Source organism: Saccostrea cucullata, unplaced genomic scaffold (genome assembly GCF_032062105.1).
Source record: "Saccostrea cucullata isolate Sc308-1 unplaced genomic scaffold, CSIRO_AGI_Scuc_v1 ctg494, whole genome shotgun sequence".
In the NCBI taxonomy this organism is placed as follows: domain Eukaryota; kingdom Metazoa; phylum Mollusca; class Bivalvia; order Ostreida; family Ostreidae; genus Saccostrea; species Saccostrea cuccullata.
The window spans coordinates 445,760-465,150 of record NW_026936234.1 but is presented as its reverse complement, the minus strand read 5'-3'; the positions used below and the strand labels follow the sequence as shown (position 1 = coordinate 465,150).

General features: G+C 37.2%; 1 protein-coding gene across 1 annotated transcript in view; it reads left to right on the top strand.

Moving 5' to 3' along the window:
- Nucleotides 1-14,485, top strand: part of LOC134245057 (long-chain fatty acid transport protein 6-like) — a 43,298-nt gene extending 28,813 nt beyond the window's left edge. The window contains exons 6-11 of the mRNA XM_062727314.1: nucleotides 1,353-1,477; nucleotides 1,582-1,773; nucleotides 10,349-10,460; nucleotides 10,563-10,761; nucleotides 13,281-13,378; nucleotides 14,064-14,485. Coding sequence (XP_062583298.1) covers nucleotides 1,353-1,477; nucleotides 1,582-1,773; nucleotides 10,349-10,460; nucleotides 10,563-10,761; nucleotides 13,281-13,378; nucleotides 14,064-14,377 — 1,040 coding nt within the window. The 3' untranslated portion in view covers nucleotides 14,378-14,485. The remainder of the gene's footprint in view (nucleotides 1-1,352; nucleotides 1,478-1,581; nucleotides 1,774-10,348; nucleotides 10,461-10,562; nucleotides 10,762-13,280; nucleotides 13,379-14,063) is intronic.
- Nucleotides 14,486-19,391: the final 4,906 nt, after the last annotated feature.

Below are 19,391 nucleotides of genomic sequence, written 5' to 3'. Positions count from 1 at the left end.
AAACACAATACTCCATGACGTATTTTATGTAACAAAATTCAACAAAATAAGACGTAAGCAACAAACAAAATGCATGGATTGCATTAGAATGGGAATAGCTAATCTTCTAATTTGGTATTTGCGACCGTTAATGCTGATTTAACGGTCGCAAACATCCGTTTTACCGGCTCCGCTTACGCGTCACCGGTAAAACTCAGTTTGCGACCGTTAAATCAGCATTAACGGTCGCAAATACCAAATTAGAAGATAGTTATTCCCTAAATTAACGTCAAGCGGAGTAAACGTTTTTGTCTTAGCTCATTGTGACGTAGCCAATTTATGTCATTGGCGTCGGAAGCAAATTGAAAGTGGGGGAGGGGGGGTCTAGTGTAAAAAAAATTATACCTTGAAAAGAACCTGACAAGCAAAAAAAAGGGGGGATGTCCATTTCCCAAACGCGAAGATCCTATTTCGTGGGGGGGGGGGGGGGGGGGGGGGGGGGGGGGGGGGGGGGGGGGGGGGGGGGGTCGAACTTCAGTACCAAATTTTCTTTCCAAACATCACTAATTTCCCCATTTTAACCTATACTGCGACGTGTCTGTTGAAAATGGGGGGAGGGCTAAACCTCCGAAGCAATGTTAAATGTCTGTACTTAGTATATATTTGGAAAGAAAGCCCCCCCCCCCAGCTCCCCGGTTCCGACGCCTATGTATGTGATACAATATAAATTAAATCTTTTATCCAATCAAATGACGTATTACAACTAAAATTATGAGAGTTAATAAATTTATTGTAGCAATTCAATGCTTGTATAATCAATATTATAATAATTTTTATAGAAACGATTCATTTCCATTAGTTAGAGATTTATTCCTTCCCCCAGCCTCCACTAAATTCTTTACCCCCGAGTGCCACACACTTAAATTGAAGTCTGTCTCCTTTATTTGAGATGGAATTCTCCGAAACATTAGAGTGTCTGGAGCAAAATCATATCTAGAAGTCCCTCACATAAGTCAAATGAAGCTGAGTGATATATAAAGCACTAATTTTCACAAAGAAACGGTCAAATTTGCGTTGCTGCATGCTCTTGCCAGATATTGCAGAAGTGTTCATGTATTTCTAGGACGAGTCCCGAGCTGGGAAACCAGTAACAGTAAGCTGGGATATCACTGTGTTCCGTCGTAAGTGAATTTAGGATTATTTTCATCTAAATCACTGTAGGAAAGCTAATCAGGTCAACGAACATTGCAAATTCCGCTTCGAATTCCTCACCCCCGGGTGGCACCATTCCGCGCCCCCATATGTGGGGTTATGCACGGTGGTTAATCGTACGTTCTTTTGTGAATCGGGCCCCTAATTCTTGCTTTCAATAGGAGCAACTATAGTCCTTCGCCGAAAGTTCTCTGCCCGTCATTACTGGGAAGATGTACGCAAATATAAAGTTACAGTCATACAATATATAGGAGAATTATGCCGATATTTACTACGTGTACCAAAGGTAAAGTATAAAGTTATTGAGAAAACAAGCAACTTATATACTGTATTGCCTGTTCAAAATGAAACATCAAGTGGAAATTTCAGGGTTAAATGTATTTGACACAGAACGATCTTGATGGTGTACACAATGTACGTGTGGCGTTCGGAAATGGACTTCGGATAGACATTTGGGAAGAATTTAAAACCAGGTTCAAGATTCCGCGGATAGTAGAATTTTTCGGGGCAACTGAAGGAACCGGGAGCTTTTTGAATGCTACTGGTAAAGTCGGTGCCATCGGCAGGATGTCTCCTTTTATGGTATTGTTATTTTTTAATTTTATGTGAAATTACAGGCCAAAAGAATAATGTTTATCAATAACTTTCCATACGCTGTAACACATGGGCATTTCCGTCTTATTAGTTGCAGATGTTTTCTTTTTAATCGAATATATGGTTTTTTGCTTAAATGTAAATGATTTTTCAGAAGAAATCTTATTTAAATGCATATACAAATTTATACGGAAGCCCATTCAAAACCTATCAAAAATATTTTTCATTTTGATATAACGAATTGTCAAATTTGGTAAAACGAATTTAATTCGCTGTAGCATTTTTGGAACTCGTTATAACGAATTAAATGTTAAGACTCACTCACTCAATCTTCTCTGCGCCATCAGGTGCTTGAGGCGACTACAAGGATATTTCCACCTGGCTCGATCTGCAGCTGCTCGTGGTGCTGTCTCCATGGATAGACTTCTGGTCTTCAGGTCTTTCAGGACAGTTCTTCTCCATGTCTCCTTTGACCGGCCCCTGTTTCTTCTTCCCTGGGGTGTCCATATAAGGGCAACCCTCGGCACTGAGTTGGGAGGCATGCACAGGACATGACCAAGTCATCGCCGGCGTCTTACTTGGATGGTCTGTGATATTGTAGGCATCCCAGAACTTTTCATTAGATCTTCATTTGTGATGGCATTAGGCCAGAAGATCTTGAGGATGCGTCTGAGGGACTTGGTTTGGAAGACTTCTAGTTTTCTTTCAATCGCCAAGGATGTTTTCCAGCACTCTGATCCATACAAGAGGACACTGAGGACATTGCTGTTGAAGATCATGATCTTAGTGTTGATGTTGAGTGATGAGGATCTCCATATGGGTTTCAACATTGCAAAAGCCTGATTTGCTTTGCTAATTCTGGTGTCGACTTCCTTGTTGCAGTCGCCCGTTGTGGTGACCCTGCTACCCCTGTATGTGAACTCCTCAATATCCTCTAGTGGCTTGCCGTTGATCAGTGCTGGATTACTGTTAGTGGCATTTACTCGTAAAACCTGTGTCTTTTTGGTATTCACCTTCAATCCTATTTTGTTAGATGTTTCACTGAGGAGCTCTGTCTTCTGCTGAATATCTTGATGTCTGTTTGAAAGGAGGCCGAGGTCATCAGCTTAATCAAGGTCCTCTAGGATTGAGGTCAGTGTCCATTGCAATTCCTGTCTTTTGCCTTGTGTGGTGTTCTTCATAACCCAGTCAATTGCAAGTGAGAATAGCACAGGTGACGGAATTACTTCACTCCGATGTTCACTGCGAAGGACTTCGTGAGTTGGCTGTTCTGTATCACTCGGTACTCAAAGTTGTTATAGAGGGACTGGATGATGTGAACCAGTTTCTGTGGGATGCCGTAGTGGCGCAGGATCTCCAGAGAGATTCACGGTGTAGACTGTCAAAGGCCTTCTCAAAATCAACAAATACAGCATTGGTTGTACTGTTCCAATATCTGCCGTAGGACAAAAATGTGGTCAATACAAGATTTCCCTTTTCTGAAACCGGCCTGCTCCTGTCGAAGTATGTCATCTACAGCAGCTGTGATGCGTTGTAGTATAATTTGGCTAAAGACCTTGCTGGTCAGATAGAGAAGTGTACTCCCACGCCAGTTAATGCAGTCTCTAAGGTCACCTTTCTTGGGCACCTTGATTATCACTCCTTTCTTCCAGTCATCTGGGATATCTTCTTTGTCCCATATATCTTGGATGATACTCTGCAGTATGTAAGGTGTTTCTCTTTCTTCTGATTTCAACATTTCCGAGCATACCCCATCTTCTCCAGGGACTTTTTTAGTTTATGGATTGCTTGTTTTACCTCATTCCGTGCAAGTTTCTATCTCAAGGTCTGTCTTTGCCTCATCTATGACAGGGAGTATCGGTGGATCTGGTCGGTTCAGAATCTTCTCAAAATGTTCTCTCCAGCTCTCTAGTTTTGTCAATTCCTCTGTTATTGCTGAACCATCCTCTGCTTTTACAGGAAGGTCTTGGTTGGGGCCGTGATCACCTCTTAGTTTCTTTCTGATTTGGCAGACGGTTTCCATGTCTTTTTTCTCAGCGGCTTTCTGTGCTTCCTTAGCGAGTTGTTCTGTATAGTGGCGCCTATCTCTCCTTGCTGACATATTCACTTCCTTATCTTTCTTTCTATACAAGACAGCTGCCCTTTCTTTCAATATGAGTGAGTTTGCATCTAAGAGGTTCTTTAGTTGTTTTCTCTCTTCAATGGTAGTCCATGTGTCTATGGATAACCATTCCGATTTGGCACATCTCTTGTAGCCTATGACTTCTGCAGCGGCATCCTTTATGACTTGGTGGAATTGATCGATAGTGATAGCTGTCTCGTCCTGCAGTTTGCTGTAATGATTCCTGTGAGTAATGTTAAACTCTTCTCTAATGCCTGAGTCCTTGAGCTTGCTGACATCAAATCGCTCGTTTTTTCTGGAACCGATTTTGGCCTTTCTCAGTTTAAGCAGATCTTGGCTATAACAAGATTATGTTCACTATCGATGTCGGCATGGCGCACAGCTCGCACGTCCTGCAGAGAGTGCCTCCATTATACTGTTGATCATAATGTGATCAATCTGACTTTTGGTGCCTCCATCTAGTGATGTCCAGATCAGCTTGTGGATGGTTTTGTGGGCGAAGAGACTACCACCTATGACAAAGTCATTTTGGTGCATAAGCACTCGCTATGGGGACCTTCGTGTATCGGGAGTTACATGTAATTCTGACATATAGTAGACGTTCATTGATAGGCTTCCATTGAAGGGCCGTACTGGCAACCTTGTGGCTGATTAAAAGAGAGCTACTCCTTCGTGATGGTTATTATCGCTTCGTCCAGACCATATAATGACTTCCTCTGAGGTCAGTCTGTTTCCCTGTTCCTGTCCATCTGACTTCACTCATGGCCATCAGAGATAGGTTGTACTATTTCATCTGATTTACTGCTTGGGCAAGTCTTCCGGTTTAGTATGATATCCGAACATTCCAACATCCAACTCGGATATGTGTTGTTTCGGTGTCAGGAGATCTGCTATCGGGTCTTGAACCGTCATAATTCCAGCTGTATGGCCTGCTTCACTCCGTTCACCAGTTGAAATATGGTTCCTTGTAGTCGTTTCTGTAGCATATGTGGTTTTTATGAGGTGGGGTTTCTGGCCTACGCTCAACCCTCCTCCTATCTCATCCGGGCAATGGCGGAGTTATCTGTTAAAACTGATGACTTTTATTCGTTATAACAAATTCCAAAAATTGTAATAACGAATTAAATTCGTTCAAACGGATTCTAAAAATTGTTAATATAACAAATTCGTTTTAACAATTTTTGAATTCGTTATAACAAATTAAATTTGTAATAACAAATTTGTTGAATTCCTTATAACAAATTCACAAATACTTTTCTAAAGGCCCCAATTGTCGAATTTGATTGAACGACTTTAATTTCACAATTTGTTTAAATGAATTTAATTCTAATTAAAAATTTTAGAATTCGTTTAAACGAATTTAATCTGTTATAACAAAATTTTGACTTTGATAAAACTTATTCAACAGATTTGTTAAAACAAATTAAAGTATCTATAATGAATTCAAAAAATTGTTATAACGAATTAAATTCGTTCTAACAAATTCGACAATTCGTGATATCGAATTCAAAAATATTTTTATTGGTCCTAAATACGCTTCCGTAAATTTAGCATACCATGTGGTTTTAAAGTGATACCTTAGAGAAGAGAAAATTCGAATTTTGCACATTGATCCAAATGAATACCTGTGGATCTACAGTCCTTTGAGAGTAGCATTTTGCCGCGAACAACGTTCTCGTGATGACATGGGCTTGTCACGAAATATTTATCTTCTTTTAATATAGTTACCCCTACTATAAAAATACACAAGGGAGGAATATAAAAATAGGAGATTCGCTACCACATATTTTGACCGCACTTTCTGTCTAGTTTCTGGGCGACTTGCGTTGGAAACCAAATAGGAGTGAGTGGGGTATAGATTCGATTTTTATATTCTTCAGTCAAATTCTCATCAACGCGTATCGTTGGTCATATAACTAATCTTTTTTTTTTCGACATTTGGATCTGACGACAGTTCTTTCCATATAAATTTCCGGTGTAAATGGAATACAGCATTCTGATTGGACGCTTTCTGTAGATAACTCGCACACAAAGTAGCTCTCGAATTAAAAAGTAAGGGAAAATGGAGATCGAGAAAGAGAGTCACAATGTCCTTATTGGACCAGCAGCCACAGGAAAAAGTCATATTCGAACCATTCCCAGCTTAGTTTGGACTTTCAGTAAGGCGTGGCATTCTCGACGTTACATTTGTGTATTGAATAACCAGTTACATTGTCTCGTCCTCCAAAGAGGTGAAGCTTAACTCGTCTCATCGTTTTGAACATCAATTTAAAGTTCCTGATGTTGTTAATTTCTTAACCAATGAGAATCTATTCACCATTTGACAGGCGGTAAACATATAGCGCCGAGAAAGCCACGCCTTACTGAAAGTCCAAACTAAGCTGGAAATGGTTCTATGAAAAAAAAGCCATGGAAATGAAAAACGATGGGAAAATGTAGGGCATGACAGTTCACATTTTTTGGGGGACTAAGGGATGGTCGGTACTCCAATGAGGAATTTGAGTAAACGAATAATGACAGATGTAAATTATCATGTCAAAACTCATATACAGCCTACAGATTGTGTAATGATTGATGAACTATCCATGTTTCATGAAAGATGTTAATTTGAACAAGTAGAATATGTCTGCAGACATGTAAGAAGGGAGAGCAAGCCTTTAGGAGGCATACAGATGGTACACTGTATTTTCTGAAGAAACCAGTTGAACCTTAGATTTGGAGATACAAGAGATTTGATTATATCAAATACAACATTCATTTAAAACGATTTATTTCACCCGGCACTATGGATCCGCGCCCAAATTTTCATATATGGATTTTATTAGGTCACCTGAGTAAACTCAGGTGACCTATTGCTATCCGTTTTCGTCCGTCGTCGTGCGTTGTGCGTTAACATTTGAACATTTTCAGCTTTTTCTCTGCAACCACTGAACCAGTTTCAACCAAATTTGGCCTAAAGCATCTATGGCTGAAGGGGAACAAAAATTCTGAATTTCATGATCCCTGCCCCCCTGGGGCCTGAGGGGTAGGGCCAAAACCACTAAAATTAATGCAATCTTAAAAAATCTTCTTCTTAACTCCTGGACATCAAGCAGTCAAACTGTTTGCATGATTGTAATCAACAATGAGTCCTCTACCAAAATTGTGAAATTCATGGCCCTGGGGTTAGGGGTTCTAGTGCTAGGGCGCGGCTAAATAAATAGGTAGTGAAAATGCATTATTTCTTTGAAAATCTTCTTCTCTGCTCCTGGGTATTAAATAAACCAACTAAGCACATAGTTATGATGAGCAAGAGTGCCACTACCAAAATTGTGAATTTTATGGCCCCAGGGTCAGGGGTTCTAGTGTTAGGGCGGGGCTCTATTGATTATATAGTGAAAATACATGAATTCTTTGAAAATCTTCTTCTCTGCTCCTGGGTATTAAATAAACTAAGTACATAGTTATGACGAGCAAGAGTGCCTCTACCAAAATTGTGAATTTTATGGCCCCAGGGTCAGGGGTTCTGGTGTTAGGGTGGGGCTCTATTGATTATATAGTGAAAATACATCAATTCTTTGAAAATCTTCTTTTCTGCTCCTGGGTATTAAATAAACCAACTAAGTACATAGTTATGATGAGCAAGAGTGCCTCTACCAAAATTGTGAATTTTATGGCCCCAGGGTCAGGGGTTCTGGTGTTAGGGTGGGGCTCTATTGATTATATAGTGAAAATACATGAATTCTTTGAAAATCTTCTTCTCTGCTCCTGGGTATTAAATAAACCAACTAAGTACATAGTTATGATGAGCAAGAGTGCCTCTACCAAAATTGTGAATTTTATGGCCCCAGGGTCAGGGTTTCTAGTGTTAGGGCGGGGCTCTATAGATTATATAGTGAAAATACATGAATTCTCTGAAAATCTTCTTCTCTGCTCCTGGGTATTAAATAAACCAACTAAGTACATAGTTATGATGAACAAGAGTGCCTCTATCAAAATTGTGAATTTGTTTGGCCCCTGGGTCAGGGGTTCTGGTGTTAGGGCGGGGCTCTATTGATTATATAGTGAAAATACATGAATTCTTTGAAAATCTTTTCTGCTTCTGGGTATTAAATAAACTAAGTGCATAGTTATGATGAGCAAGAGTGCCTCTACCAAAATTGTGGATTTTATGGCCCCAGGGTCGGGGTTCTGGTGTTAGGGCGGGGCTCTATTGATTATATAGTGAAAATACATTAAATCTTTGAAAATTTTCTTCTCTGCTTCAGGGTATTAAGCAGATGAACTACCTATATAGTTAGGTCAAGGGACAAGGGCCCATATCTTCCAGAATTGTGAATTTCAAGGCCCCAGGGTCAGGGTACCATAGAAGGGGGGGCTGTACTTATATACTGAAAATGAATGAATGGTTTGAAATCTGCTCCTTGGTATTAATCAAATATCAAGGCCAAAGGGTCAGGGGTTCATGTGTGGTAGGGGCACTATTGATTATTGCTGAATATTACTGATTAGTTGAAATGCATTTTTTGTTCCCTTACCCTGCATATGGGTATTAAGTAAACAAACTAAGCAACTGCTATGTGTATTGATATGATGATCAATGGTGCCTCTTTCAAAATTGTGAATGCCATAGCATCTGGCTTAAAACATGAATCAAATTCAATCACTGGAAAGTTGTTGCATAATACTCAGGTGACCTATAAGGCCCATGGGCCTCTTGTTCACTGTAAGGATTGACATGCTTAGTGAATGATATGTAACATGTCTATATAAATATTACCAAATATTAGAAAAATACGTACCATGAAACCACAGCTGTATTGTTTAATGTCATCACGACAGTTTAATTTTCCCTCCGTTTTGGTGCACTAAATTCGAGAGCAACTTTGTCTACGAGTTATCTACAGAAAGCCACCAATCAGCATTCAATTTACGCCGGAGAACTGTCGCCAGATCCAAATGTCGAAGAACGAGGTTAGTTATATGACTAACGGTAAGCGTTGATGAGAATTTGACTGAAGAATATAAAAATCGAATCTATACCCCCACTCACTCCTACTTGGTTGGCAACGCAAGCCGCCCAGAAACTAGACAAAGTGCGGTCAGAATTTGTGGTAGCGAATTTCCTACTTTTAGATTCCTCCCTTGTGTATTTTAAGGTGGCTCATTACATCCATAGTTTATTTTAGATTTCATTACAGCATCACTTATAATGTAGATGTCAAATATCCAAATGGAGGTATTGTTATCATAAATATTTTTTAGAGAATTTTTTAACTTTTTTCTAATTTTAGTGAAATGTTTTATTTCAAGTTTATAATTACAAGAATTTCAGAACTTTCGGTGTCAAATGATGGACATCTCCTTTAGACAAGTAGACGCAATAAAAATACCTCATAATACCTAATATTAATTTTATTAGAAAAAATAGTTTTCTCCCAAAAACCAATTAATGTCATTATCTTTTTAATCTGTGCATAATATATTAGGAAAATGAGCTCAAAAGAGACAAGGAATGTACTTCAATGAATTGCATGAGACAAATTGAATGAAGAATGTTTTAACGAAATAAAAATTCCAATTTAAAAAATATTTGGTTTAAAAGGTCCACTTTCAAGAGTTATCTTTCCTAATTACCCAAGACTCAAAACCCTAAGGAACGTTTGAACATTACATCTAAAATTCGGAACAAAGCTCTAAATTTCCAGTGTATATATTCAAATCAATAAAGCAAGTATATAAAACAACACCAGCAGAGTGAATAGTGCAAGTAAATCACTTTTTTTTTATTTCAACAAGTTTGTAGATTTTAACTGGAATTTCCTCCATACAAACATGTCATTGATTGAAAAAATTCACTGCTTCGCTATGACATTTCACATTACTTGTTTGGCGAAGATATGGCTGCTGTTTTCTTTTGTTTCTGCTTAAAAGCAATCCTTCTTAGTTTATGCATAATGAATCCGTTACTTTGTGAGTTTGTCCTTTGTCCACTCACTGTTTACAACAACTATTTTTAAAGCATTTTAAAGGTCAGGGTCATATTGTAAAGGTACCTGGACAAATCGCCCCCAGAGGAAAACGAACGAAACAATGGATGCTTATTTTTTTGTGTAGTACGTCATCAAAAAGTGGTGTAATGAGCCTCCTTAATAGTAGGGGTAACCATATTAAAAGAAGATTAAGTTTTCGTGACAAGCCCCTGTGTTCGTGAAAGCAAAATATAAAATCACTTTGATTTAATGCATATTGCAGAAAAAAGATTTTTAATTCAACTTACATACGTCATGTCAGTCAGCGTTTGTCACGTGCGTTTTGGAGAGACAGATGTAATTCAAAAATGAATAGGTATAGATCTGCGCTCACCCTAACGGCTGAGGGTCGCACCGTGAACACGTAGATTGGACACATGTAACTTGAAATTATATATTTTAAAGATTTATATTTAAAGTTTTATTGCAGAAAGCAACTGTATTTCGGGATAAAAGCTTTCAAATAAATTTCATTCAATTCGACACCAGATCAGAAAAACCGATAAGAGACAAGAATGGGAGATGTATCCATATAAAACCAGGTCTGTTTCCTCAAGAATACATTTATTGTCAAATTAATGAAATTTGGTAACATACAGACCAAACAAGTACAAGTTATGCCTTGATTTTTACACATATTTCAGGTGAGGTGGGTCTCGTCATTTGTGGGGTAAACGAAGAATTCTACTCTGGATTTTACAAAGGTTCTAAGGAAATGAACGAGAAAAAATTCATCCGAGACGTATTTGAGGAGGGGGATCGCTGGTTTTCATTTGGTGACCTGATCTACCTGGATGAAAACTACAATGTGTATTTCAGAGATAGAACTGGGGACACATTTAGGTAAGTATAAGAAGAAAAAAAGAGTTAAATAGATAGTTTTCAGTATACCCATATTAACAAGAGTTATTTCCCGTTGGCCGCCATCTTGTGGGTCAACCAGGTAATTTTCCCTCTTTGTCCTTCCAAATATAAGAGGGTGTAGCAGAAATATTTGGGGGGAAATCGTTCTGGAATAAACATTATGAAATAAAGGAGGCTCTAACAAATGTATAATTGTCAGAAAAACAATGCTTCCCAACCCACAATAGCCAGTATAAAAAGTTAAAGTTGGTTGAATTATGAAGGAATATGAGCATGTTGACCCATAATATGGCGGCCGAAGGGAAATGACTCTTGTTAATTTGGGTCTACTGAAAACTGTCTATACTGCACGGATTGAGGGTGTCTTGTAATCGATAACTGACTCAATCTTTCTGATTCTCTGTATTATACTTTCAGAGAATCAGAAAGATTGAGTCAGTTGTCGATTACGACACACCCCGGAAGATCCCCCATGGCACCTGATCTCATGTCCGATCTTTTAAAGGGTCAGTGTTTGCTCTGCTCTTCTTCTGTATAAAAGGGAAAAATATGATTTCATTCGTTTGAGGAGCGAATTAGACAGAAATCAATTTCTACTTGGTGTGATAATGAATGACTTTTTTGGGTAATTACAAGGTTTTCATTCGAATACCTGGTGAATATCACGTGGTTCTTTAGTCTCGTTAGCAAGGCTATATAAAAGGTGAATAGTGGTTTAAATGCCAGTCTAGGACGATATATAGTTTTATCATGATTTATTCAATCCAACATAAATATGTTTATTATCCTTCAGAATTAGACAGTCAATCTGATTGGTTCAGAGCAGGTCACGTGCAGGGAGACAACTCGTGATGTCTCCCTCACGCGCAGGGTGACAACTGTTATCTCCCTTCAGATGACAATGAAATAGCGTAAGCAAGCATGCAGGGATACAACTGTGTTGTCGCCCTTTGAATGAAACTACAGTGATTTAAGAGAGATAACTCTTATTTATAAGTACAATTAATAAATATGCGGGATCGGTAAACAATAAATTCTAACGATGACGTCAAAGTTGTCTGTTGACATATTTTGAAAGTATGGTATCAGAGCAGAGTAGAAGAAAACAAGAGGTTTGATTACAATTTTCTACTCTACGTAATTGATAATTGTATATTCTTCAGAATAATAAAACGATTATGGACATTTTAGAAGGGAGACATCTTCAATTATCAGGTCTGAGTAGGGCAAGCGCCCTCGGGTGACAACCTTACTCAGACCTGATAATTGGTGATGTCTCCCTTCTAAACAGTCCATAATTGTATAATATACAAATTGATTTTCATATTTTGCATATGTTATTTACACTGACAGGTACACATAAAGCTGCTGCGTGTCGTTGCTATGTCCAAATGATAACTGTACTTTCATTTGAAAGTAATGAATGGATTTAGAGTAGAATGGATTTTAATTAGCTTGATTATTGTTCGTAATCTGCAAATTGATGGACAAAGTGATATCTTTATATCATGAAGTTTCGTCTTGGAGGGAAAAATGATTGGAATGTTCTGTCATTCGGAGATCAGGCAATCAGCTTAGTGAACTTAAAATAAACAATCATAATTATGTTCTTATATCTAAAAGCTTGATATGCCAGTTTCTAATTATCTGTGTTAAGATGGAGACTTTTAAATTTATAAGTGGTTATAACAATTCTTAAATTTGATTTGAAAAAAAATTGAATTTCTATTCTTATGTCGATACCATATATCCTGGTGAAGTTGAGGTAAAAGATACCACAGAGTCTGACACATCTGTTACAGATGTGGATATTTTACTTGAAAAAGACGTTAATGGTAATCTAACAACCAGGCTCTATGATAAACGTGATGACTTTGACTATTCTATCGTCAACTTCCCTTACTGATGCAGCAATATACCTTCATCACCTGCATACGGAGTTTATATATATCTCAGTTTATTCGATACGAAAGGGCATGCTCTACGTATGAACAATTTCTAAAACGAGGTAAATTATTGACAAACAAGTTGATGAAACAAGAATTTCAGCAGGCTTGTTTAAATTCATCATTTCGTAAGTTTTTTGGTCGATACAATGATCTTGTCATCAAATACGATTTATCATTGAGTAAAATGCTGACTGACGTTTTTCATACTAATTGTTAGTCCATTATTTATACACAATTGACGACGGGTTCTTCCGTTATTTCCCGATCATATCATGACAGGGAGCACACGGCGGGTGTGACTGGTCGGCAGGGGATGCTTACTCCTTCATGGCACCTGATCCCACCTCTGATGGTTTGGAGGTCCGTGTTTGTTCTGCTCCTATTTTGTATTGTTCCTTATATCCATATGTCTCATGCTAAAGAAAGTTCCCTTGTTGTCATCCAAAATTTCAAGAAGGATTGTTCGAAGTAAATTATGAACATCTTTTATCGATTCAATGGTGAGTTTGGTGACAGGTTTGTCTTGACTACCCTGAAATCTTGTTTCAGGTGGAAGAGTGAGAATGTCTCCACTGCTGAAGTAGCTGACGTCATGAGTCGTATTCCGTTCATCCGTGACGTCAATGTTTACGGTGTAACAATTCCAGGTTGGTTTTTCACATTCTATGATCCTTGATCCACTTTTGCAATATTTTATCAAACTTGAACCTTGGAAATAATTTTTGAACAGTTTATGCTAGGGTTGGAAATTCTTCACTTTCACGTGTGTATTTCTTGTTAAAAAAATCCTTAGATACAATTGTTTTTTTTTTTTTTTTTTTTTTTTTTACTTTTGACCGTGGACTTTGCCTCACTTTAAAAACCTTTAACCTTGGCCATAATCAAGGGTTTTCATATTATTATTCATATATATTCCTCTTTACAAGGCATTACATTGGGTACTATTATACATATATATTCCTCTTTACAAGGCATTGCATTGGGTACCAACAATTTTACCCTTTGCTCATGAAGTTTGAGTTTGACCCAATTTTGAAACTTTAATGCGCCTTAACACAAATTCTTTTGGATTGTGAAAACAATCGTGATATCGGTCTATTATGTGTGATTTTGAACTGCATTACATTTGTATATGGTATGTGTGGTTTGTCTTCAGGTATGTTGATTTAAAAAAAATATCCAGTGTTTAGTTCATTCTTTAATTTTCAAAAAAAAAAATCTTTTTTTGGCAAATCGCATTTAAAAAATTGATTTGAAATTAGTTTCGTTCTTTTCTTTGCAAATGTTTTATACAATATACATAACAAATGCTTTTGCTTTTCTGATGTCCAGGTGAAGATGGGCGAGCAGGAATGGCGGCCATTCTTCTGAAAAATAAAACCGATAAAATCACAGACGACAAATTGCGAACGATTTACTCAGTCTGTGAGAAGGAACTTCCGAATTACGCTCGCCCTGTATTCCTTCGCTTCATGTCGAATTTTATCGTCACACAAACAATGAAGAACCGGAAGGTGGAGCTGGTGGAGGAAGGTTATGACCTTGGAAAGGTCAAGGACCCACTGTACTTCATTGACTCAAAAAACAAGACCTACTCTCCTTTGTCTCTGGAAAATTTCCAAATTGTAATGTCTTCAAAATTATGAAAAAAGGGGTAAAAGTGTCTTGCTGATAAAGGTGTTTTATTCAAAATGTGATTTGTTTACCAAAAAAATGTTAGTGTCATTGGTCGAACTTGCATTTTATTATTTTAGATCAGACCATGTTTAATGTGAACTGCTTTGAGTAAACTTAGAGTGCATTTCTTTTTTTCTTTCTTTCTTCCTTCCTGTATACCGTAAGAAAACTCCAAACACCAATAATTTTTGGTTTTTGAGAAAATTGTGATATGAAGGTGTAGATATTGAGTCTATTGACCACTTTCAGCATAGGAAACCTGTCGTATATCTCCACCAAAAATGTTAACAGAGAACATTTACTAATAACACCGTGTATATCCCATCATGCGGGATGTATACTACGTTGTGAACGGGGTGTAGGCTTCTGAAGCGGTGAAAGGGGGTTTGAGATATTTATCTTCCTTATCTTTTTTATCCAGTTTCACAATCTATTAACATATTTCAGTGGAAAGCATATGTTTATTACGGAAGAAGGCATTGATTTAGGTATGTATGTTGTACGACGACGTACAGTCAATTAACAATGGTAATTTCCATTCTTATGTCGATATGATATGTCCTGGTGAGCTTGAGATAAAGGATACCACAGAGTCTGACACATCTGTTTCATATATAGATATTTTACTTGAAACAGACGTTAATGGTAATCTAATAACCAAGATCTATGATAAACGTGATGACTTTAACTTTTCGATCGTCAACTTCCCTTACTTATGCAGCAATATACCTCCATCACCTGCATACGGAGTTTACATATCTCAGTTCAGTCGATACGCAAGAGCATGCTCTACGTATGGACAATTTCTAAAAAGAAGTAAATTATTAACAAACAAGTTAAAAAAAGAATTTCAGCAGGCTCGTTTAAAGTAATCATTTCGTCAGTTCTTTGTGACCTTGTCAGCAAATACAATTTATCATTGAGTTAAATGCTGACTGACGTTTTTCATACTTATTGTTAGTCCATTATTCATACACTGAATTGACGACGGATTTTCCCATTATTTCCCGATCATGACAATGTACACACGGCGGGTGTGACCGGTTGGCAGGGTATGCTCACTCCTCCACGGTGCCTGATCCCACCTCTGATGTTTTCGAGGTCTGTGTTTGCTCTACTCCTGTTTTGAATTGTTTTATGGACTTCTGATCTTGAATACTGTTCGTTATCTCCATGTGTTTAATTAATGGATGTTTATGAATCCACTCTACCCTTCATAGTTTCTTCTAACACAATTCCGACGATCGAACCGAAATTCACACAACTTTGTGTTTATGGTCAAATATCAGAAGAAATCTTCGGTTTATCTTCGTTTTTAGCTCTACTGGTCAGAGACCAGAAGAGCTTATGCGATAGTAATGCGTCCGGCGTCCGTCCGTCTGTCTGTAAACAATTTTTCAAAACGCTACTCCTCCTGCAATTTTAGTCTGATTTCAATATAACTTGGCACACAAGTAGACTACACTAAGATACATAAAATAGCGCATCAGTTTTTGAGTTCGATGAACGGTGTTGCCATGGTTACTAAAAATAGAATTTTCTGAGAAATTCCTTTAAAACGCTACTCCTTCTACAGTTTTGGTCTGATTTCAATATAACTTGGCACACAAGTAGACTACACTAAGATACATAAAATAGTGCATCGGTTTTTGATTTTGATGAACGGTGATGCCATGGTTACTAAAAATAGAATTTTCTGAGAAATTCCTTTAAAACGCTACTCCTTCTACAGTTTTGGTCTGATTTCAATATTACTTGGCACACAAGTAGACTACATAAGATTCATAAAATAATGCATCGGTTTTTGATTTCGATGAACGATGTTGCCATGGTTACTAAAATTAGAATTTTCTGAGAAATTCCTTTAAAACGCTACTCCTTCTACAGTTTTAGTCTCATTTCTATATCACATGGCACACAAGTAGACTACACTAAGATTCATAAAATAGTGCGTTGGTTTTTGATTTTGATGAACAATGTTGCCATGGTTACTAAAAATAGAATTCTCTGTGAAATTTCTTTAAAACGCTACTTCTTCTACAGTTTTAGTCTCATTTCAATATCACTTGGCACACAAGTAGACTACACTAAGATGCATAAAATAGTGCATCGGTTTTTGATTTCAATGAGCGGTGTTGCAATGGTTACTAAAAATAGAATTTTCTGAGAAATTCCTTTAAAACGCTACTCCTTCTACAGTTCTGGTCTGATTTCAATATTACTTGGCACACAAGTAGACTACACTAAGATACATAAAATAATGCATCGGTTTTTGATTTCGATAAACGATGTTGCCATGGTTACTAAAAATGGAATTTTCTGAGAAATTCCTTTAAAACGCTACTCCTTCTACAGTTTTAGTCTCATTTCAATATCACTTGGCACACACAAGTAGACTACACTAAGATACATAAAATAGTGCATCGGTTTTTGATTTCGATGAACGATGTTGCCGTGGTTACTAAAAATAGAATTTTCTGTGAAATTCCTATAAAACGCTACTCCTTCTACAGTTTTAGTCTCATTTCAATATCACTTGGCACACAAGTAGACTACACTAAGATACATATATAAAAATAGTGCATCGTTTTTTGATTTCGATGAGCGGTGTTGCAATGGTTACTAAAAATAGAATTTTCTGAGAAATTCCTTTAAAACGCTACTCCTTCTACAGTTTTGGTCTGATTTCATTATCACTTGGCACACAAGTAAACTACACTAATTTACATATAATAGTGATCGGTTTTTGATTTCAATGAACGGTGTTGCCATGGTTACTAAAAGTAGAATTTTCTGTGGAATTCCTTTAAAATGCTACTCCTTCTACAGTTTTGGTCTGATTTCAGTATAACTTGGCACACAAGTAGACTACACTAAGACACATAATTCTGTGCATCGGTTTTTGATCAGTACAAACTAGTAGAGCTACAGTCTCGACAGAGACTTCTGGTTATATTCGTGTTAATGACATTTTATACGTAAACATGTATAGATGTACGTGTGCATACATTGTCTAGAAATAAAATCAATTGGATTTTAAAGATGTCGACGAGAAACTAATGTTGTGCACGGGGTGTATGGATTCTGTTGTACGTTTTTACATATCAACAAGGTACATACATATTTATAAACCAAGACCCAAGTACCTGTGTACGCGGGTTGTATACCCCATCTATTTACAGATAATATTCACTCATCTGTCTTCTACCCTGAAAGGGGGGTTTGATACTCCCAACTAGATAAAGTGGGATATAAATTCCATCATAACTTCGGAAAAAGTATTTTAAAGTTATTTATGAATACAAGTACATGGGTGTTTAAAAGACACTGTTCATTGTTCGATATGTGTTATGCATTTTGTTTCCATACTTTGTGTATTTCTCAATTTAATTTCACTTTCACTATTGCAGAAACCTAAAAAGGTCAAGGAAAAATAGTGAAACTTTGTGTATTTCTCAGTTTAATTTCACTTTCACTATTGCAGAAACCTAAAAAAGTCAAGGAAAAGAGAAAACTATGGCTAGATAAACCAAACACAAGAAAATAAGCATTTTTTGCTGATGAACAGTAAGACACCCGCTTCAAATAAAAAGCATCAGCGCAATCCTTCAAACATTCAAACCCCAAAAAGTAGAAGGCTAAAAACAAGAACTCCCAATAGGAATCCTTTTAAAAAAGTCATCAGAAGTTTCTAAGTTTGACTTCGAATTATATAAATGTGGGAAAATGGACATTTTGACGATTTTTCAAAGTTTATGAAATATGTTATCGATGGGATATTTCTTTCAATTTATATTTCGTGCTCTTTACTGTAAGGTTCATTTCTACAACAAACTCTTCAGAGATGAGATATTCTGACTTATCAAAACTATTTAGGAAAACAGGTTACCGATTATTCCATGCAAAATTTCTGTGCCTTGTGTGAGGACCAAATAATATAGGTCAGAATTTGGATGGTGTAGAGAGGAATGCTAAAGCCAGAAAATGCACAGATAAACTTTGCTGTTCCAAGCATGCAAGGATTGACCAAATTAAATACAAGCAATGCTTTTTTGAAGATCCCCCCCCTAAAGATGCTCTATCCTGTTGTTGAGGCTCTTAAGATTTCAGATGATTTCAAAAACAAGAGGCCCATGGGCCTTATAGGTCACCTGAGTATTGTGTAACAACTTTCAAACAATTAAGTTTGGTTCGTGTTTTAAACCAGAGGCCATGAAATTCACAATTTTGAAAGAGGCACCATTGCTTATCATAATTATAAACTTAGCATGGTTACTCTATTTACTTAATACCCAGACGTAGATCAGAGTAACAAGAGAAAATGCACTTCCACTTTATACCCAGTTGTGCACCTCACCCCAAAGGAACCACTGACGCAGGGGCTACATATTTCAAATTTTTGAAAATTTCATCATAAAATGGTTGATTAATACCAAAGAGCTGATTTCAAAGCACTAATTTATTTTCAGACTATATACCCCCCACCACTTTGCTAGATGCACCTTTCCTCATCATAAATATATATACTTGGATCATTGGTATAGAACCCAGAAGCAATGGTAAATATTTTCAAAGAATTAATGTATTTTTACTATATAATCAATATAGCCCCGCCCTAACACCAGAACCCCTGACCCTGGAGCCATAAAATTCACAATTTTAGAAGAAGCACTCTTGCTCATCATAACTATATACTTAGTTAGTTTATTTAATACCCAGGAGCAGAGAAGAAGATTTTCAAAGAAATTAATGCATTTTCACTATATAATCAATAAAGCCCCGCCCTAACACCAGAACCCCTGACCCTGGGGCCATAAAATTCACACTTTTGGAAGAGGCACTCTTGCTCATCATAACTATGTGCTTAGTTAGTTTATTTAATACCCAAAAGCAGAGAAGAAGATTTTCAAAGAATTCATGTATTTTCACTATATAATCAATAGAGCCCCGCCCTAACACCAGAACCCCTGACCCTGGGGCCAT